We start from the raw sequence: 19608 nt of genomic DNA on the forward strand, positions 1-19608 counted from the left end.
TATTAAACCTGCCATAGTGTGCACGCCTTATTAAACCTGTCATAGTGGGCACACCTGTATTAATCCTACCATTGTGGGCACACCTGTATTAAACCTGTCATAGTGGGCACAGCTGTATTAATCCTGCCATAGTGTGCACACCTGTATTAAACCTGTCATAATGTGGACACCTGTATTAAACCTGTCATAATGTTCACACCTGTATTAAACCTGCCAGAGTGTGGACACCTGTATTAAACCTGCCATAGTGTGGACACTTGTATTAAACCTGTCATAGTGTGCATACCTGTATTAAACCTGTCATAGTGTGGACACCTGTATTAATCCTGTCATAATGTTCACACCTGTATTAAACCTGTCATAGTGTGGACACCTGTATTAAACCTGTCATAGTGGGCACACCTGTATTAATCCTGCCATAGTGTGCACACCTGTATTAAACCTGTCATAGTGTGGACACCTGTATTAAACCTGCCAAAGTGAGCACACCTGTATTAAACCTGCCATAGTGTGCACATCTGTATTAAACCTGTCATAGTGTGCACATCTGTATTAAATGTCTGCTCTTCCTTCTCTGCTCAAATTTGAACCATGCCACTTTCTCTCGTCTCTTCGCACAAGTTGAGTGATGAACCACTCGTCTTTAAAGGAATAATAGAATATTCACAAGGTTTAGTGCTACCATGACAACCTTCTTGTTGACTCTTCTTTATGTTCAAACCCTCTGCAAAGGTGCAGTTTCCTGCACTGCAAACAGGGGGCACTGTTTGTATAAAGAGCCAAGTACATACACCTATTTTGAATGATGGAGTGGAATATTCTCACTGTGATGAATGTTTGTCTGTTAATGTTATCAGTGTCTGAGTCACCTCTGTGGTGAGCTCGGGGGACTGGGCCACTTAGTGACTGCTAGTCATTCTGTTCTGGCTTTACCTGTGAATCATTTCTCAAACCCCTTTTCTCAGGTGACCTTCACCAACAGAATAGCTTATTTAAATACATACGTTGCCATGGCATCTGTAATTTATTTTAAGCAAAACCTGAAAACGCAAGTATTTTTGCTTTCAAGTTTCAGAACGTCTTAATCTGTAATCCCACAAATGCATTAAAACACTTTTGACATCACTCAAAGACTCCTACAGGCAGCAGGAATAGAAACTAACTTGAAAAATTAGATGATAATTTATTAAACTGGAAGACATCTGTCAGTAGTTCTCAGGCAAGGCGATGCTTTTCATCCTCTCATTGTACCATGTCATGAGCTTTCTCTCCTCTAATAATCTGTGAGACCAAATCCCACAGACTGAGAGGCAGTACAATCAGAATTAATTCCCCCTCACACATAGTCACACTGAGGTTAGACTGGCCCAGAAACTGCTTGAAAAATTCATAAGAGCTTAATGGCACTCCAACATTATTAGACTGTTTAGAAAACGCAGCAGTTGATAGTCAGAATGAGACTGAGCGTGAGTGCCAACTCTCTATAAATTGCTGGGTGGTTTGTATGTCAGAACTGAAAAAATAAAACTGTCTGAGCATAAGCTTTTAGATTGTAGATGAGATTTATGTCAGCAGAACAAAATAAACTCTAGGCAAGGCCTTGGCAGTACCTTTTATCATTGTATTAAAACCTCTTTCATTCAACATGCCCATTGTTCCTCAACAAAAGTTGATCCAGCATTTATCTTACGTATACAGGAAATACTGGAGAAACTCAGCAGGTCAGGTAGCACCTATGGAGAAAAAGCAGAGTTAACATTTGAGATCCAGTGAGCTCTGTTTCTCATCCAAATATCTCATCCCATTTCGTTCATTTTTGATCAAGGTAGTGACAGTGAGGAGACAATCCTATCACTCACTGAGATCCCAGGTAGCTCACTGTCCTCACTATGCAGTTACTACCTAACACTTTAACCAGCAATGATGCAAAAGTACACCCTCCCCCTCAACCAACCCCTCTCCCACCTCCTCCTTCACCCTCTAACCAGCTACATCAGCTCTCTAAACCCATGAGAAAGATTACATTAGTGGCTGAAGCTTGAACTCTGCAGTAACTACAACATCCACTCAATTTATCTTAAACATTTGTTTCATGAGAATGATAGAAATCCAGACCTAATAGCAAGACTTTGTGAAGCATCAGACAATGATGAGATCAGACAGTTTTAAATGACATGACGATATTTTAAACACCATACTGTGGTGAGCAGACTGCCTCACACTTTAAAAAATCCACCTGTGTTATCAAATTGCTCTATTTTTTAATAAAAAACTGACTCATGGGTTGTGACAAAGTATCACTGTGACACAGGAAGTAGTTCTCTTGTCTTTGGGTCAGAAAGTTCAGGTTCGACGTCCACTCCATGTCCGAGCCAAGTATCCGGCTGCCAGCTCATGGGGCAGAGATTAAACCAGGGTCCAAGCAGCCCCATGCAGGACAGATCAGATGTGTGATGTCACTAAGACTTGCTTTTCTCTGAGCATCCAGAATGACAGTGGCCCCTCCACTATCATTACCAAAACAGGCCATTTATTAATTAATTTTACTATAGAATCTTGCTGTGCTCATCTTGCTTGCTGAGTCTGAAATCAGCACCACAGTGATGACCCTTCATTTGAGCCACTGGCTGGGAAGCATTTTGGGGAATCCTGAGGTTTAATCCTTTACAAAACTTGCTTTGATTTGACTGGCTCTTTAAACAGATTTTTTAAACATTCTGTTTTGGAATGTGAAAAAGCTGAAATTTATTTTCCCTGATCTTTTTCCTATGGTCCTGCCCATTTTCCCACCTCAAGAATTTATCAAATTCCCTTTTGAAAGTTATCACTCACCCTCACTGTGGAACTAAAACTTCTCATCTCTCCCTAGACTTCTTTTGCTCAACTCCTTCAGTCTGCATCACCTGAGCTACTGGCCCCTCTCCCACTGTAAAACAGCCTCTCCTTACTGACTTCACCAAAACCTTTCATGATACCGAATGCCTGAATTCAATCTTCCCTGAACCTCCCCTGTTCCAAGGTGACCAGTCTCAGAGTCTCCAGTTTATTCACATTCCAACTATGGGAGTCACGTGGTGATGCTGCCTTCTTAGCCTGCCCTGTGTGACTGACCATCAGCATTCCTGAACCAAAAATAGCCAACAGCCGATCTGCTAACTGCTCCATTCTCCAATTACAGTTGTTATAGCGGGAGGATATCAGTTCAAGTGAAGTGGGTAGACATTAGAAACTCCAAGAGGCAGAAAACAATGGTGGGGGTTTTATACACTCCCCCCCCCAAACTGGAGTGGTAATGTTGGGGAAGGCATTGAACATGAAATTAGAGCCGCAAGGAATAAAGGTACATTTACTATTATGGGTGACTTAATTCTGCATATATACTGGGTAAACCAAATTAGTAACAATACTGTAGAGGAGGAGCTCCTGGAGAGTAGACAGGATGGTTTTCTAGGTCAATACATTGAGGAATCAGGCCAAGCTGGACTGGCTATTGTCTAATAAGAAAGAATAATTGGCCCCTTGGGGAAGAGTGACCATATGAGAGAATACTTAATTAAGATGAAGAGTCGATTCTGAGACTAGAGTCTTGAATCTAAATAAAGGTAACTACAATGGTATGAGGTGTGGGGTGCCTATGATAGATTAGGGTGTGTTACTTAGAGGGAGGAAATCAGTATTAGTAGGGAAATGGTGTTTGGAAAATTGATGTAAGTATAGGCTGATAAATCCCCAGGTCTCAACAATCTACATTCCAGAGTACGTAAGGATGTAGCCCTAGAAATAGTAAATACAATGGTGGTTATCCTTCAAGATTCTACAAATTCTGGAACAGTTCCTATGGGTTGGAGGGTAGTTAATGTAACCCCACTATTTAAAAATGAGGTAGAGAGAAAACAGAGAATTATAGACCTGTTGGGCTGACATTGTTAATGGAGAAAATACTAGAGTAAATTATAAAAGATTTAATAGAAGAGCACTTGGAAAACAGTGTTAGGATTGGACTGAGTCAGCAAGAATGCTAAAAAGGGAAATCGTGCTTGACAAATCAATTGGAACTCTTCCAGGATGTAACTAGTAGAGTTGACGAGAGGGAGCCAGAGAATGTAGTTTACCTGGACTTTCAGAAGGCTTTCAATATACCCCCACATAAGAGATGAGTGTGTAAAATTAAAGCACATGGGATTATGGGTAGGGTATTGAGATGGATCGAGAGTGGTTGGCAGACAGTAAAGAGTATAAATAAATGGGTCTTTTTCCAAGTGGCTAGAATGGCAGAGCATACTCAAAGGGCTGAATGGCTTACTCCTGCTCCTAGTTTCTATGTTTTAATCTATTGAAACAAAAACTTTGCTTCTTGCAAACGCTGAATCTTATTGAATTTATACACATTTTTCTCTGCAGTGTTGCCAGCTGTGATGGACGTATTCCAGGCAGGTGTCATTACATGGACATCCTTCCCCATTGGTCACCCAACACATCCATTCCCATAATGCTCCTCTTCATGGCCAATTGGAAGGTTCTTCATTCTCTGCTTCTTGATTCCTGGTCAAACAGCTGCTTTCCCAAATCCAGCAGTTACATGGCGAAAATATTACAAGAAAATGAAAATCAAAACAATTTATTTTGATGCCTTTTTGACTTATTGACCTTGTTTATTTTGCTGCCAACAGAGACGCCCTTTTAGATTAATTTTCAATTCCTGGTGACTTCAAAGCAATCCTGGTGGGAATGGCAACCTGAATCAAGAGTTTCCAGTTACTTCCTGCAAAAACTGGACAAGATGCGATTTCAATCTGCTCTAAATTAAAACTTGTTTAAAAATCTGGACTGAGAAGGTTCTGGGAAGTGCAGAGGTTAGTGTTCTGATCATCTTCCAAATCCAGTTTTAATTTGATGGAATGAAAATTCCTACTCCTGGGAAGGAATCCGACTTGTTTTTGCCAGCTCCAGTTAAATCAGTGAGTGTCCTCCATAAAGCAAGCGCCAACAATTCTCCATTGGACCCACAGCCCTGAGGGTTGGTATTATGATGCCGTGAGGGAATGGTTTACTGGGATTGTGATTAAGCCACTGTTTCACGGAAGGGTGGAGCAGATAAAGAATTTCTCCCCATTTAATTTATGCTGTGCCTCAACTGGATATAAATAATGATGACACAGAGCACACAAAACCCAGTGACTGATCCCATCCTCAACAGTGACATCCAGCCCACACCTTGCTGACTATCGAATCACCCACAGAGTATTTAAAAGTAGAGCATGAAGATTAAATGTTGAATGAATTAAATTTCAAAAGGAAATTGCACTTTCACGGTTACAGCATCTTTGTAGCAACCCTTAACGTGGTAATGTCTTAAAGAAGCTTTTAGCCAAGCTTGCTCCTGCTGTTTGGAAGAATTGAGTCTGATTGGGACCTCTTCAGTACAGTAACACAAGGACTTTAACCTTTGTTGATTAAGTGCTTGACGGTGATAGAGCTTTAATGAGCAATGACTGAGCCTGCATCAGTCATCATGTTTTAACAAACGGGCGATCAAAGGTGGCGACGTGGTGCTGCATTCTGCAGTACCAGAGTAGCATGCCACACTGCAAAATGACACCAGATCATAACGAGGTAAAACCAATGACTGCAGATGCTGGAAACCAGATTCTGGAAGCTCCTTGGATGCTGCCTGAACTGCTGTGCTCTTCCAGCACCACTAATCCAGAACCAGATCATAACTCCCAGACTCCAGCCGGGTAAGTTCTCAATGGCAGAAACATACAAGAGCTGCCAAAAGGAGGAGGAGAAATGAATTAATCAATGGAGGAGGAGTTGGGGGAGAAGGTAAAGACACTTACCAGTCCTCAGCACTTGGCAGCAGGAGAGTGGAACAACAGAGGGGCAGATTATCGACAGACCTTTGGTGCCTGCCAAAGGTGCTACAATGGTGTGGTAATAAACCAACCATAACAAAAGCAAGAAACAAGTTGTGCCTCTGTTTTTCATATTGTGGAGGTGCCAGTGTTGGACTGGGGTGGACAAAGTCAGAAGTCACACAACACCAGATTATAGACAACAGGTTTATTGGAAATCACATGCTTTTGGAGTGCTGTTCCCTCATCACGTGAAGTCACTTCACCCAATGAAGGAGCAGTGCTCTGAAAGCTTGTGATTTCAAATAAATCTGTTGGACTATAACCTGATGTTGTGTGACTTCTGACTCTGATTTGCAAATATGGCACAGAAATTATATGTTTACAGGCTGCCCACACCACCAAGCAAAATCAATAAGATGCACTTGGGAAGAATTATCTTACACTTCTGGGAGTCAGTGTCTTATTAAAAGATAATCCAATTGATACATTTCTATTCATTGTTCATGGTTCTAGTGCACCTTAGTATTAGCTGAAAGCTGCACTGATATACACTGTAAACTTCGAAATTGATATGAAGACCAGATTTTGTGGCACTTGGCGTGAAAGCGAACAAAACACAAAACATTATTATTGATGTAATGGGCTAGAGATTACTGGAAGAAATCACTGTATCTGAAGCAGTGTGTAATGATGAAGTGATAATCCATGAATCATCCCCAGTTTGATGGACAATTTGTACGCCTGCATTAGTTTTGCACTTTTCTTTTCCACATTCTCCATAAAGCTGAAGTGTTTTTGCATCAATCATATGCAAAACATGCCAAAGAAAGCTATGTCTGGTAGTTAACAGTGAAAGTATCTTTTAACAACATTATCATTCTTAGTGACTTCCAATCAACTTCCCTTATTCAGAAAGTGAACAATTATTAAATATTGAGTTTCATTCCATCAGGTTGTGAATTGTTTGGGAGATTTCAAATATTAAATTTGTTTCTTTTTTTTCTTACTTTTCCTATCTATCCCATTTTTTTCTCTCTCATTTAATCCAATATTTCTTCCCTTTCTTTATTTAGCCACATAGGCAAAGCATTTTGTATTCAGGGGGTGACAGGCAGCATTCCAGAAAATTCCAGCCCAATTACAAGGGGCGAAGAGATGGTCTGCTCTTCCGTTTTGTGTACAGTTACTTTCAGAGTAAGTCTTACTGAATTCAGCAACAGTGCTGGTGCACAATGGAGAGAGCGGGCCATCTCTTCACGCATGGGGTAGCTTCTCCATAAACAATCACCTCTTCCACTCTTACCTTTCATTGCTCAGTGAAAGTGATTTTATTGACATCTTTAAGATGTTCATAAAGAGTTGATTGAAAGGTAAACTAATTCCTCTGGTGACAGAAGTCCAGAAGAAGGGGCAATATCTTTAAAATGAACGCTGGGCCATTCGGGAGTGATGCCATGAAGCATTCATCACATTGGGCGGCACAGTGATTCAGTGGTTGGCGCTGTTGCCTCACAGCGCCAGGGACCCAGGTTCGATTCCAGCCTCAGGTGACTGTCTGTGTGGAGTTTGCATATTCTCCCCATGTCTGCGTGGGTTTTTTTCCCAAAGTCCAAAGATGTGCAGCTCAAGTGAATTGGCCATGCTAAAACGCCCATAGCATTCTGGGATGTGTAGGCTAGGTGAATTAGTTACGGTAAATGTTGATTAATACTTGTAGGGGAATGGGTCTGAGTGGGATACTCTTCAGAGGGTCGGTATGGACTTGTTGGGCCAAAGGGCCTGTTTCCACACTGTAGGGATTCTAATTCAAAGGGGAATGAAAATCTGGAACTTTCTCTCCTGAAAAACTATTGATGCGGAAGGTCAATTGAAAATTTCAAAACTATGACTGATTGATTTTTGCTAGCTGAAATACTCCTTTCTGTTCTTAGAGAAGCAAGATCAAGAATTGCTGCTGATAACAATGGTCTTTTTGCAGAGTAATTCTTTAACAAACTGTGTTTCGAGTTTATAAAAGGGGAAGAGTTTCTATGGAGAAAGCCAGGGCCCAGTTGAGTCTGGTAATTCATCACAGTCCAACAGCATCACCCAGAACCTACCCTCTGCTTGTCAGGGTCCACAAACCTGATTCCAAAGTAGTCCTTTTCCAACAGGTTCATGTGGTGACAGAGGAGATCTATCAGATAGTGGCCTTTAGCATCCCTCTGTTAAGAACAAGAACAAGTTCAATCAGAGTTTAATTTGCATTGAAATTACTAGTGCACAGGCTTCATTTTTGAACTCGCAACAATTAAAGACTCTTCACCATTCTACTTTTATTCTCACATCAAGATCTGGTCATTGCGAGAGCTAAATCGCACACCGACAATGTCACTGTGTCCAAAATGAAAACATACTGCATGCTTCAGCCAACACAGTGAGCGATTCTGACAGAGAAGGAGATGTAGAAAGAGAAGGTGATGGGCCTGTCATAAATGAATGATGACAGACCAGGAACATTCCAAAGCATTACATTGTCCACTTATTGAATATCTCAACCGTCTCTTTACCATCAGCTTGAACATCATCAACATAATGACCGCACAGTCCTTATAATGTGGCATTCAATTAGACTGTACAACAGAACATTGTGTACAATTTACGCTGGCTATCAAGAGCTTGTTGGCCAGGGGGATGAGAGGCTGGATATGCCAAATCATTGGCATTGCTGCTAATGAGGTCAAACTGGCAACCAAAGAGGGGGGAAGGCAAACAAATCAACAGAAATTCTGGATTCCGCTTTGATAAATGTTAAAGGCAGTCCTGCTCAAACTGACAACATTTGCTGGTTCAGTTGTCTGAGTTTTTCTACTCGGGTTCCCGGTGCTGCAGGGGTTGCTGAGCTCTCCCTCTGTCACTTCAATCCCAGATCCATGGTCATTTACAGAATGCGCTCTGACACTCGCATATCTCCAAATGGAGAATTAAAAACTGTCTGGGCCAATGGGAAGCAAAGCTGGAGTGCCCCAGGAATTTGACCAGTGACTGTTCCCTTTCTACACATCAAAGGTGATGGATGCAGATTTTAAGGCGCTTTGTAAAAGGAACAAGAATACAAGGGCATAGATTTAATTGTGGTGTGCAGAAGTAAGGGTGAAGTCAGGAAAAATTCTCTCAAAAAGTGAGTAGCTAGAATATGGAATACACTGCCTGGAAATGTGATGGAGGCAGGCTCAATTGAGGCATTCAAGTGGGCACCAGACCGTTATTTGGATAAAAATAACATTCAAAGGTATAGGGGATAAAAGGAGATTGGCAATAGGTAATGATGCTCACTTAATGAGCCATTGCAAGCTCGATGGGCCGACTGGACTACTTCTCAGCCAGAACACCTCTGTATCTCTCTGATGCTTAAAAAGAGGAGGGCTGGAGTGGTTTAGGGAGAGAAACCCAGAACTCTGGACCCCAGGCAGCTGGAGGTACTGTGCTGGATGGATGTTAACTCCAAGGCTACATTGATTATAATGATCTTGATAGGAGTGGCCACAATTATTTAACTGACTTGGAGAAAGATGATGGACCCTAATGGAAAGGAGCACAAATACATTTAGGCGAGAAAATACTTAAGGAAAGAAAACACAAGTTGATAACCAGGTTTTATGACAACCATTGCACTTGTATGGTAAAATCCCCTCAGTGTCTTCACAGAAACATCATCAAATATAAAGTGACACCAAAATCACATCGGGAGGTTTCTGACCAGGTGATCGAAAGCTCACTCACACAAGTTGGAGTTATGACTCCTCGCTTGCGATTGGTTCAAGTCTCTCAGTTTAGATTCTGCCCACATATCAAGCTCACATTTCTGAATCACTAACAGTGAAATCACACAGAGCACTATTAGCCTTTCTCAGTGTTCTGTAATATTTTAGCCACAGGAGATGAATCAGAAATCTAGATGGGGATAATTGCATAGCTGGCTAGGAAATACAAAATGATTAACAATTATTTTCATATGTTACAGATCTTAACACTGATTTTTATATAGCAAGTGCACTGAACTTTAACCTTTTGGTATATCTTGTGGTAGAATGGGGGATAACACAGCACCCCCGTGTTTTTGGAAAACCACCCTATTGGCTGTGGATGGGGAAGTTCTTGCTTGTGAATCAGAGCCTGGGTTTATTCAAGTCCCAGTCTGGCAGCTTGAGCACCTGCTCTAAGCTGATACTCAGTGCAGCGCTGAGGAAGTGCTCCTCAAGAGGGGCCAACTCTCAGATCAGATCTTAAATCAAGACCCTATCAGCCCCTTACTCTGAAGGTTACTCCCTGGTTTCCTGGGGGAATAATTATCGACATCACTTCAAGCAAATGATTTGGATATCGTCATTTTGCTAAGTTGGTGGGAGCTTGCTGTGTGCAAATTTGCTGCTTCATTTTGTGTTTCATAACAAAGGCTGTGCTTCACGAAGGGCCTCACTGGTTGTAAAATATTTTGGGATGTGCTTGAGTTGTGAAAGGCGCTATATATATGCAAATACATTAACAGCACAGAGAAGGAATGAGAGGGGGTGTCAAGCTCCTGGGAGTGATCATCCACAGCAAGTTTTCTTGGACTCTTCATGTGGATGCACTGGTTACAAAGGCCCAACAACATCTCTTCTTCCTCAGGCAGCTGAGGAAATTTGGCATGACGGCGAATACCCTTACCAATTTTTATAGGTGCCCCATCGAGAGCATTCTGTCTGGATGTATCGCTACCTGGTATGGCAACTGTACCATTCAAGATCGAAGACAGTTACAGAGAGTGGTGAACTCGTCCTGGACAATCACAAAGACCAACCTTCCATCTACAGAATCCATCTACCAGGCCCGCTGTCAAGGAAAGGCCACCAGCATTCTCAAAGATCCATCCCACCCTTTTTCTACAACCTCTACCATCGGGGAGAAGGTACAGAAGCCTGAACACACACACCAGCCAATTTCAAAACAGTTTCTGCCCTACTGTTAGAATACTGAATGGACTCACAAACTTTTAACATTCACCTGTACCTGTGTTTTTGTCTTTGCTGCTGTTTACCTATTATTTACTTGTATGTGCTACTGAACTCTGTGATCTGCCTGTATCGCTCACAAGACAAAGCTTTTCACTGTGCCTCAATACACGTGACAATAAATTCAATTCAAGTTTCACCTTTTATAGAGAAGATGCACAAACTCTAATGTCACAGAAGCTAAAAATGATTACTATATCGATAAGGAGAATATCAATTGTTATGAAGCATTCCACATCATCCCTGAGAGGCTCCATGACCTTTCCTCAATGACTAAGGCTGGATTCCATGCTGAAAATGACCAGTTGGCATTGAGTGAACAGCTAGTGTCATCTTGATGCCATGTCTCACTGCAATTTATGGCACACAGACTACATGTCAGCTGGTTTTCTGATGAGGACAAATAGCCTTCAGTGAATGCTCCAACTCCCTTGAAGAGCCTAAAAACAGAAACAAACATATTGGAGGGTCTTAGTGGGGTCTGGGGCGGGTGCGAGATTCAGGGAGACAGTCACTGACTGTGTCCTCATTTTAACCTACAATCCAGACGCTGTGGGAGTCTGCTTGAAATACACAACCTGGCAATCAGAAATCAACCTGGATTTCTACCATGGGTCTGGGCAGGTTGGGGGTGGTGCTGGAGAACGAGATTGTTTTGTCTCCCCCCCACCCCTCCCCACCCAAGAGATGTCAGGAGGTGGATCCTTGATTAGAGGAAGGACAGAAAAGTAAAGGCTTAAATTTTAGTCAAGGATTCCTATTGGGTCCAGCAGGTGCTCACGTACCACTTCCACCTCCTCATCCCAACCCCCCATCCCGCCCCCAAACCCAAAGAAAATCCCCAACTCTCCCCATTACATCTCCCCACACCCCATAAGGACCATTCATCCAGGTCCTAGCTATAGGCCCCTGCCCACAACCTGACCCTCTCACAGGGAGGGAGGGGGTGAGGGAGAGAGTTGGGGGTGAGGGTGGGGGTGACGGAGAGGGAGAGGGTGGGTGTGAGGGGGTCAGTGAAGTGGAGGGAGGTGTGTGATTGGCTCATCTTCGAAGTTTGAGGGGGATGGGGCCTGTTCCTTTTTGCTTATGTTTCAAGTAACTTTTTAAAAATTCTTTAATGGGACGTGGGTGTCACTGGCTGGACCAATGTTTATTACCCGTCCCAAGTTGCCTCTTGAGAAGGTGATGGCGAGCTGCCATCTTGAACTGCTGCAGTCCAAGTGCTTTAGTTAGACCCACAGTGCCCTTAGGGAGGGAATTCCAGGATTTTGACTCAGTGACACTGATGGAATTGCAATTTGATTCCAATTCAGGATGATGAGTGGCTTGGAGGGGAACTTGCAGGGGGGTGGTGTTCCACATTCTAAACATTAATCAAAAAACAAAAAGAAAACTGGAGATGCTGGAAATCTGAAACAAAGACAGAAATTGCTGGAGAAACATCTGAAGGTCCCAAACGTTAACTCTGCTTTCTCACTACAGATGCCACCAGACCTTCTGAGTTTCCTCAGCAATTGCAAAAACAGAAATTACTCAGGAAACTCAGCAGGTCTGGTTACGTCGCTAATTATTAATTATGTTTCTGCAAAGCTCCTGTTTAGGACCCTCCATTTGGACGCTGGGTTCTCTGAGGCGTTAGAACAAAGCAGGCTCATAGTGGAAGCCATAAATCACCAAAAGGCAATTTACCAGCCTCTGTAAACGACTACACATTTGTTTCAGGTATGGCCATTCATTCCGATATACTTTTCTTTCCAATGTGTGGTTCTGGCCTGAGCTAAGTACCATGACACTGAGAGTTTTCAGGGTGACTAGTGCCTGAAAACGTGCACCACACGATCAGGCTTCACAAAGTGCCTGGTCTCAGCTGCAGCAATAACCAAAGCTGACAGTGGGAAATGAGGGGAAGGCCTTCAAGAAAGGAGCATGTAAATACTGTCATTTTTTAAAATGCAAATGTATTTCAAACATTAACAGTGATTGGGGAATATGATAGGGTTATCACATTGAAGAAAATTAACCCACTGAAACCTGTGCAAAGTGACATGCAGCCTCTTGTTATAATGAATAGGTTATTGATGTGGTTTGTGCACTCTGAACAGACCTCATCAAAATCAATTAGCATCACTGCAACCTCGCACATGTGCTGCAGCCTGCGTACAATTAGGCTCAAATGCTGCATCCTTGTTTCCTTTGCGCAGGGAATGCACTGCATTGGCCTTGGATCATGGCACATGCTTCATGCTTAGTTTTATGATCTGCTGTAACCCTCTCTGAGCCTGCACATGCCAACAACGACCTGCATTTATAAAGCACTTTTAAGCATCCCAAAGTGCTTCACAAGAGCTTTCCTGAACAAGATCTGACACTGACACGGGGAGATATCACAGATGACCAAAAGCTTCATCAAGTAGGTAGGTTTTCAGTAGCCTCATTAAGGAGGAGAGGTAGAGAAATGGAGTGATTTAGGGAGGGAATTCGAGGCCTCAGGACCCAGGAAGCTGAAGGCCACCAAAACAGGAGTGATTAAAATTGGGATTTCTTAGAGATCAGAATCAGTGGAGCATGGATAATTTGGACTCTTATGGAGCAGGAGAAGACAACAGAGTTAGGAAAGCATGGAGAGAATTGAATGCAAGGATGGGAATTTTCAAACTGAGGCACACTGAGACCAGGAACTAACGTAGGTCAGTGAGCACAGGCTGAAGGGGGAATGGGACTCCGCGTGAGTCAGGGCACAGACACCACAGGCTTTGTAGGATGGAGGATAAAATGGTGGGGAGAGGAACAGCCAACACATGAGGTACAAAGGTATGGAGGACGTGTCCTACAGCTGTGCTAGGGGATGGTGCATAGATGCAGGTACATAGCCATGGTGATGAAGCAACAAAACTTCACCCAGCCCCAGCCCCTGGGATTCCTATTGGGATCCATGTGCCCCTTCTTCTGTCAATGGCCTCAGGCTGACCTTTTATTCTACATAAATCTCTGGTCCTCATTGTGGGAATCATGGCACAGGAGTTTTTCATAAAAACCCAAAGGTTGTTTAGCATTCTTGAATGTGATAGTCCAGTATATTCTCTGCTAGAACAGAATAGTCTGATCCAAGTTAAGTAACAACTAAAATGTGAATTAACCGGAAGGAGAGTGAGAGGGACAGTGACTTCCATCATTGATGAATAATTGCAGCACTTTGGGAAATGATTGTTCCTGCATGGGGCTTTGCAGGACAGTGTTTGAACCAGTTGGGAAAAATCCACTAATCGTGGTGAATAATAAACTGAGCACCATGTACACAAATGCAATTCAGCTCAAGTCTCAAGATGTCAATTAATTATTTAAGCCACGGGATCCCTGCTCTGCCCGATTCGATAAAGAGAAATGAAGACTTGTTTTGTGATAAAGTAGACTGATTACAGTCAGTGGGGTTTATTCCAGGCCACCACACTCAGCAACACTCAACTGAATCACAGACACGTTAGAGCACAGAAGGAGGCCAATCGGTCCATCAAGTCTATGTCAGCTCTCTCTCCAAACTCCCCAGTTTTGCTGTCTGCTGGACTCAGTTTAAAAGAAAACACTCACTAAGTCTCTATACTTAATATCAAAATAGCTATTTAGAATCACGGAGATGTACAGCACGGAAACAGACCCTTCAGTCCAACTCATCCATGCTGACCAGATATCCTGATCTGACCCAGTCCCAATTGCCAGCATTTGGCCCATGTCCCTCTAAACCTTTCCTACGCATTTACACATCCATGCCTTTTAAATGTTGTAACTGTACCAGCCTCCACTGGCACAGTGGCTCAGTGGTTAGCACTGCTGCCTCAGCGCCAGGTATCCCGGTTTGATTCTAGCCTCGGGCGACCGTCTGTGTGGAGTTTGCAAGTTCTCCCTGTGTCTGCATGGGTTCCTCCCACGATCTAAAGATGTGCAGGTTACGATGGATTGGCCATGCTAAACGTCCCGTAGTGTTCAGGGATGTGTAGGCGAGTTGCATTAGTGAGGAATAAACAAAGGGTAGGGGGATGAATCTGGCTGGGTTACTCTTCAGAGGGGCAGTGTGGACTTGTTGGGCTGAAGGGCCTGTTTCCACACTGTAGGAATTCTAATTCCTCCAGCTGCTCATTCCATACACTCACCACCTTCTGCATGAAAACATTGCCCCTCAGGTCCCTTGTAAATCTTTCCCCTCTCACCTTAAACCTATGTCCTGTAGTTTTGGAACCTCCTACCTTGGGGAAAAGAAAGATCTTGACTATTCAGTGCCTTCACAGTCAAGCTCTGAAGGGCTGCCAGTGTCCAGATTAATATGTTTCCTTCAACCAACCAATCCAACCAGAAGCAGATGATGTGGACTTTTATTGTTGTCTATGGGATCCTGCTGTGTACAGAAGGCCACTGAGTTTGTCAACAGCCAAAGCATTTCATCCCAGAATGAGACCATTTGCCAATTGTTCTTGTGCCAGTTCTCTGAAAGACCTCTCCAATTTCACTCCAGATGCTAACTTTATCCCTGTTGACTTGACAGTTATTACAGAATTGTAGAATCCTAACTTCAAAGTAGTTCTTTGCACATGAAGTAATTTGAGATGTTCCTGGGAGACATGATAGAATAATTCTGTTACAAAGATACTTCATAGTTAATATTTCTTGCAGAAATTAAGCTTTACAGGATTGAGGAAAACTGCATTCATAGAAAATTCGTGATTTATATTCTCCTGTTTAATGCCGCTAAACTTCAACATCATTATAGTACATGGAACATACAGCACAGGCCCTTCAGCCCACAATGTTGTGCTGAGCATTTAGCTTAATCTAAGATCAACCTAACCTACACACCCCTTAATTTACAGCCCTCCATGTGCTTATCCAGCAGTTGTTTTAATGTCTCTAATGTCTCTGACTACTACCACCGCTGGCAGTGCATTCCATGCATCCACCACACTCTGCGTAAAGAACCTACCTCTAACATCTCCCCTACACCTAGCTCCAATCACCTTAAAATTATGACCCCCATGTGACAGCCATTTCTGCCCTGGGGAAAAGTCTCTGGCTATCTACTCTATATCTGCCTCTCATTACCTTGTAAACCTCTATCAAATCACCTCTCTTCCTTCTTCTCTCTAATGTGAAAAGCTCTAGCTCACTCATAAGACAAGCCTTCCAATCCAGGCAGCATGCTGGTAAATCTCCTGTGCACCCTCTCTAAGCATCTACATCCTTCCCATAATGAGGTGACCAGAACTGGACACAATATTCCAAGTGTGGCCTAACCAGGGTTTTATAGAGCTGCAGCAAAACCTCCCAGCTCTTGAACTCAATCCCCCTGTTAATGAATACCAAACCACCATATGCCTTCTTAACAACCCTACCAACTCGGGTGGCAACTTTGAGGGATCTATGTACATGGACACAAAGATCCTGCTGTTCCTCCACACTGCCAAGAATCCTGTCTTTAACCCTGTATTCAGCATTCAAATTTGATCTTCCGAAAGGAATCACTTCACATTTATCCAGGTTGAACTCCATCTGCCAATTCTCAGCCCAGCTCTGCATCCTGTCATTGTCTTGTAGAGACAAAACAAACTGTGGATGCTGGAATCCAAAGTAGACAGGCAGGAGGCTGGACGGACACAGCAAGCCAGGCAGCATCAGGAGGCGGAGAAGTTGCTGTTTCAGGTGTAACCCTTCTTCAGCACTGGTGGTGGGTGTGGGGGGAGCTGCAGATAAAGGGGGAGGTGGAGGTAGGGTGGTGAAGTGGGGATAGGTGAAGACAGGTAGAGGGTACGACCTGATTTGTCAATGGGAGGAATGAATCTGGTTAGTGGCAGGGAGCAGTGGCAGTGAGGGGGAGGGGCTGGTACAGGAGTCAGGGGATGGGGCGCTCCCAGTCAGCGCCCAATTCAATTCCTCCAACCACTCCCTTTCCGACATGACCATCCTTGGCTTCCTCCACTGCCACAACAAACCACAGCACCTATCTTTGAGTTCTCCAGTTTCAAATCCTCCAACTCCCTTCTCAGTCCCTCCCCCTCACTGCCACTCCTCCCTGCCACCAACCAGATTCATTCCTCCCATTGACCAACCAGGTCATACCTTCTACCTGTCTTCACCTATCGCCACTTCACCACCCTGACTCCACCTCCCCCTTTATCTGCAGCTCCCCCCACACCACCCCCAGTCCTGAAGAAGGGTGAGACCCAAAATGTCGACTTCTCCACCTCCTGATGCTGCCTGGATTGCTGTGTTCTTCCAGCCTCCTGCCTGTTTACATTGTCTTGTTGTAGCCTGCAACAGCCCTTGACACTATCTACAACACCACCAACCTTTGTGTCATTGGCAAACTTACTAATCCACCCTTTCACTTCTTATCCAAGTCATTTATAAAAATTACAAAGAGCAGAGGCCCAAGAACAGATCCATGTGGGACATAACTGGTCACCATACTTTCCATCCACTACCACTCACTGTCTTCTTTTGATCAGCCTATTCTGTATCCAGACAGCCCAATGTCCCTGTATTCCACAGCTCCTAAACTTTCTGAATGATAATCCATACCTTCCTAACTTTCTGTTATTAGGACCAGAGTTCCTATGGAGTATGGTGAGCTTTGTTAAAATGCCATTTGTTGCAACACATAGAATCTTGGTATTCCCCACACTGTGGAAACAGGCCATTCAGCCCATACTGAACCCCTGAAGAGCGTCCCACCCAGATCCATTCCCCTATCTCTGCATTTCCCATGGCTAACCACCTAATCTGTACATCTTTGAATTGTGGGAGGAAACCCGGTGCACCTGGACGAAACCCACACAGACATGACGTGGTGAGAATGTGCAAACTCCACAGTGGCTAGAGGGTGGAATCGAGCCTGGGTTCCTGGTAGTGTGAGGCAGCATTGCTAACCGCTGAGCCACCCCACATTTCCTGATCTGACTGGCACAGTTTTGGTTTTCTCAGAGTTGAGACCTCGCCCTGTGCTGTACCATCGCCCAGCTTCTTCACCAGAGGGTCTGACTCAACAAGCTGCAGACCGCCCCGCTCTCCCACTCCCGCCCCGAGCAGGGCTCCGTCCCACCCTCCCTCTGCCAGCCTGGACAGAAACAATGTGACCGCGTGCAGCTCCCCCAATCCCTCCCCTTATTCCCCCTAACCCCTCCCCACCTCCCCCCACAACTCAGACAGAATTCAGTGTGACCCTGTGTAACGTTCCCCAGGACACAGACTTCAGTCTCAGAGGATCTCCTACAGGGAGGGGTCCCATAAATAGAATGTTACATTCTCCCTCTTATATGTTTATATTTGTTCTAACTGCCTTTTCATTTCCTAATCTAGGTATTTTGCGAATTACTACACAGTGTTTTAGCTGAAGATGTAACGTTTTAATTCTTTTCAGCTCAGGACTCATTCCAGTTTTAACTCTGACCCCTATGTCAATGCTTTGCTTCAAGCCTTCTCTGTTAAAGTCACCATTTTCAGAATCACAACCACAACGTTAAGTGAGGCCACCCTCTGTTTCAGGTTTTTTTGGAGAAACCTGTAGTGGTTGATCTAAAGGAGGTCATTGAAAGGTCAGTGTCCACATTGGAGATTATTTTTAACAAGGCCTCCTAGAACTCAGATGACTGGTGATAGCTGCTGTGGAAGTGTGCTGGGGCTGTTTGAACAGTGACTGGATGGAGAGTGCTTTGGTATCTGGAATTAGATTACCTATCGTGTGGAAACAGGCCCTTCGGCCCAACCAGTCCACACCGACCCTCCAAAGAGTAACCCACTTCCCTCTGACTAATGCACCTAACACTATGGGCAATTTAGCATGGCCAATCCACCTAACCTGCACATCTTTGGACTGTGGGAGGAAACCGGAGTACACGGAGGAAACCCACGCAGACACGGGGAGAACGTGCAAACTCCACACAGACAATCGCCCGAGTCTGGAATCGAACCTGGGACCCTGGTGCTGTGAGGCAGCGGTGCTAACCACTGACCACTGTGCAGAATTAGTTGGGGGACAAGACACCAGTGAGTAAAGCCTAGCTCATCATCCCTATTTTGGAAAGGACCCCTTGGAGTTCTGGATGAAAGCTTTTTGTCATTTCAACTGAAGGAATTCTTTTAAACATTGTATTTTCTGAGCAAACCATGACTGCCCAGGCAACCAGCTATACTGAGTGATTGGACCATACACATGATGGAACATCATGCTCTGACAGACTTCAGAGCACTCTACACGCTATCCTTCAGGAATAACCCTAAAACCCAGGAAGTATGCTTTTCTGTCCTCTGCAAGAAATAGTCGGTTTTTCTCTTTACCTGAAGTGCATGTGTTTGCATGAGATTATTTAGAGGGATAAAAATTTAAGCTTTATCTTACTGACTACGTATGTAAATCAGCCACTGCATTTTCACTGAGGATAGGGTAAATAGGCAAAGTCCTTTCCCTGGGGTTGGGGAGTCCAGAACTAGAGGGCACAGGTTTAGGATGAGAGGGGAAAGATATAAAAGAGACCTATGGGCAACTTTTTCACACAGAGGGTGGTACATGTATGGAATGAGCTGCCAGAGGAAGTGGTGGAGGCTGGTACAATTGCAACATTTAAGAGGCATTTGGATGGGTATATGAATAGGAAAGGTTTTGAGGGATATGGGCTGGGTGCTGGCGGGTGGGAGTAGATTGGGTTGGGATATCTGGTTGGCATGGACGGGTTGGA

At 43.9% G+C, this 19608-nt stretch overlaps 1 protein-coding gene across 5 annotated transcripts in view; it reads right to left on the bottom strand.

Moving 5' to 3' along the window:
* The window catches only part of LOC122540881 (FERM domain-containing protein 5), a 249103-nt gene that overhangs the window by 68611 nt on the left and 160884 nt on the right, over positions 1–19608 (bottom strand). For 2 of the 5 annotated variants that reach the window (XM_043677108.1, XM_043677107.1), the window contains exon 2: positions 7958–8062. In XM_043677108.1, the coding sequence (XP_043533043.1) occupies positions 7958–8062 (105 nt within the window). Of the gene's footprint in view, positions 1–7957; positions 8066–19608 lie in introns of those variants that run through there. The other 3 variants (XM_043677109.1, XM_043677110.1, XM_043677111.1) reach the window with 3 other exon arrangements.

Source organism: Chiloscyllium plagiosum, chromosome 36, assembly GCF_004010195.1.
Source record: "Chiloscyllium plagiosum isolate BGI_BamShark_2017 chromosome 36, ASM401019v2, whole genome shotgun sequence".
In the NCBI taxonomy this organism is placed as follows: domain Eukaryota; kingdom Metazoa; phylum Chordata; class Chondrichthyes; order Orectolobiformes; family Hemiscylliidae; genus Chiloscyllium; species Chiloscyllium plagiosum.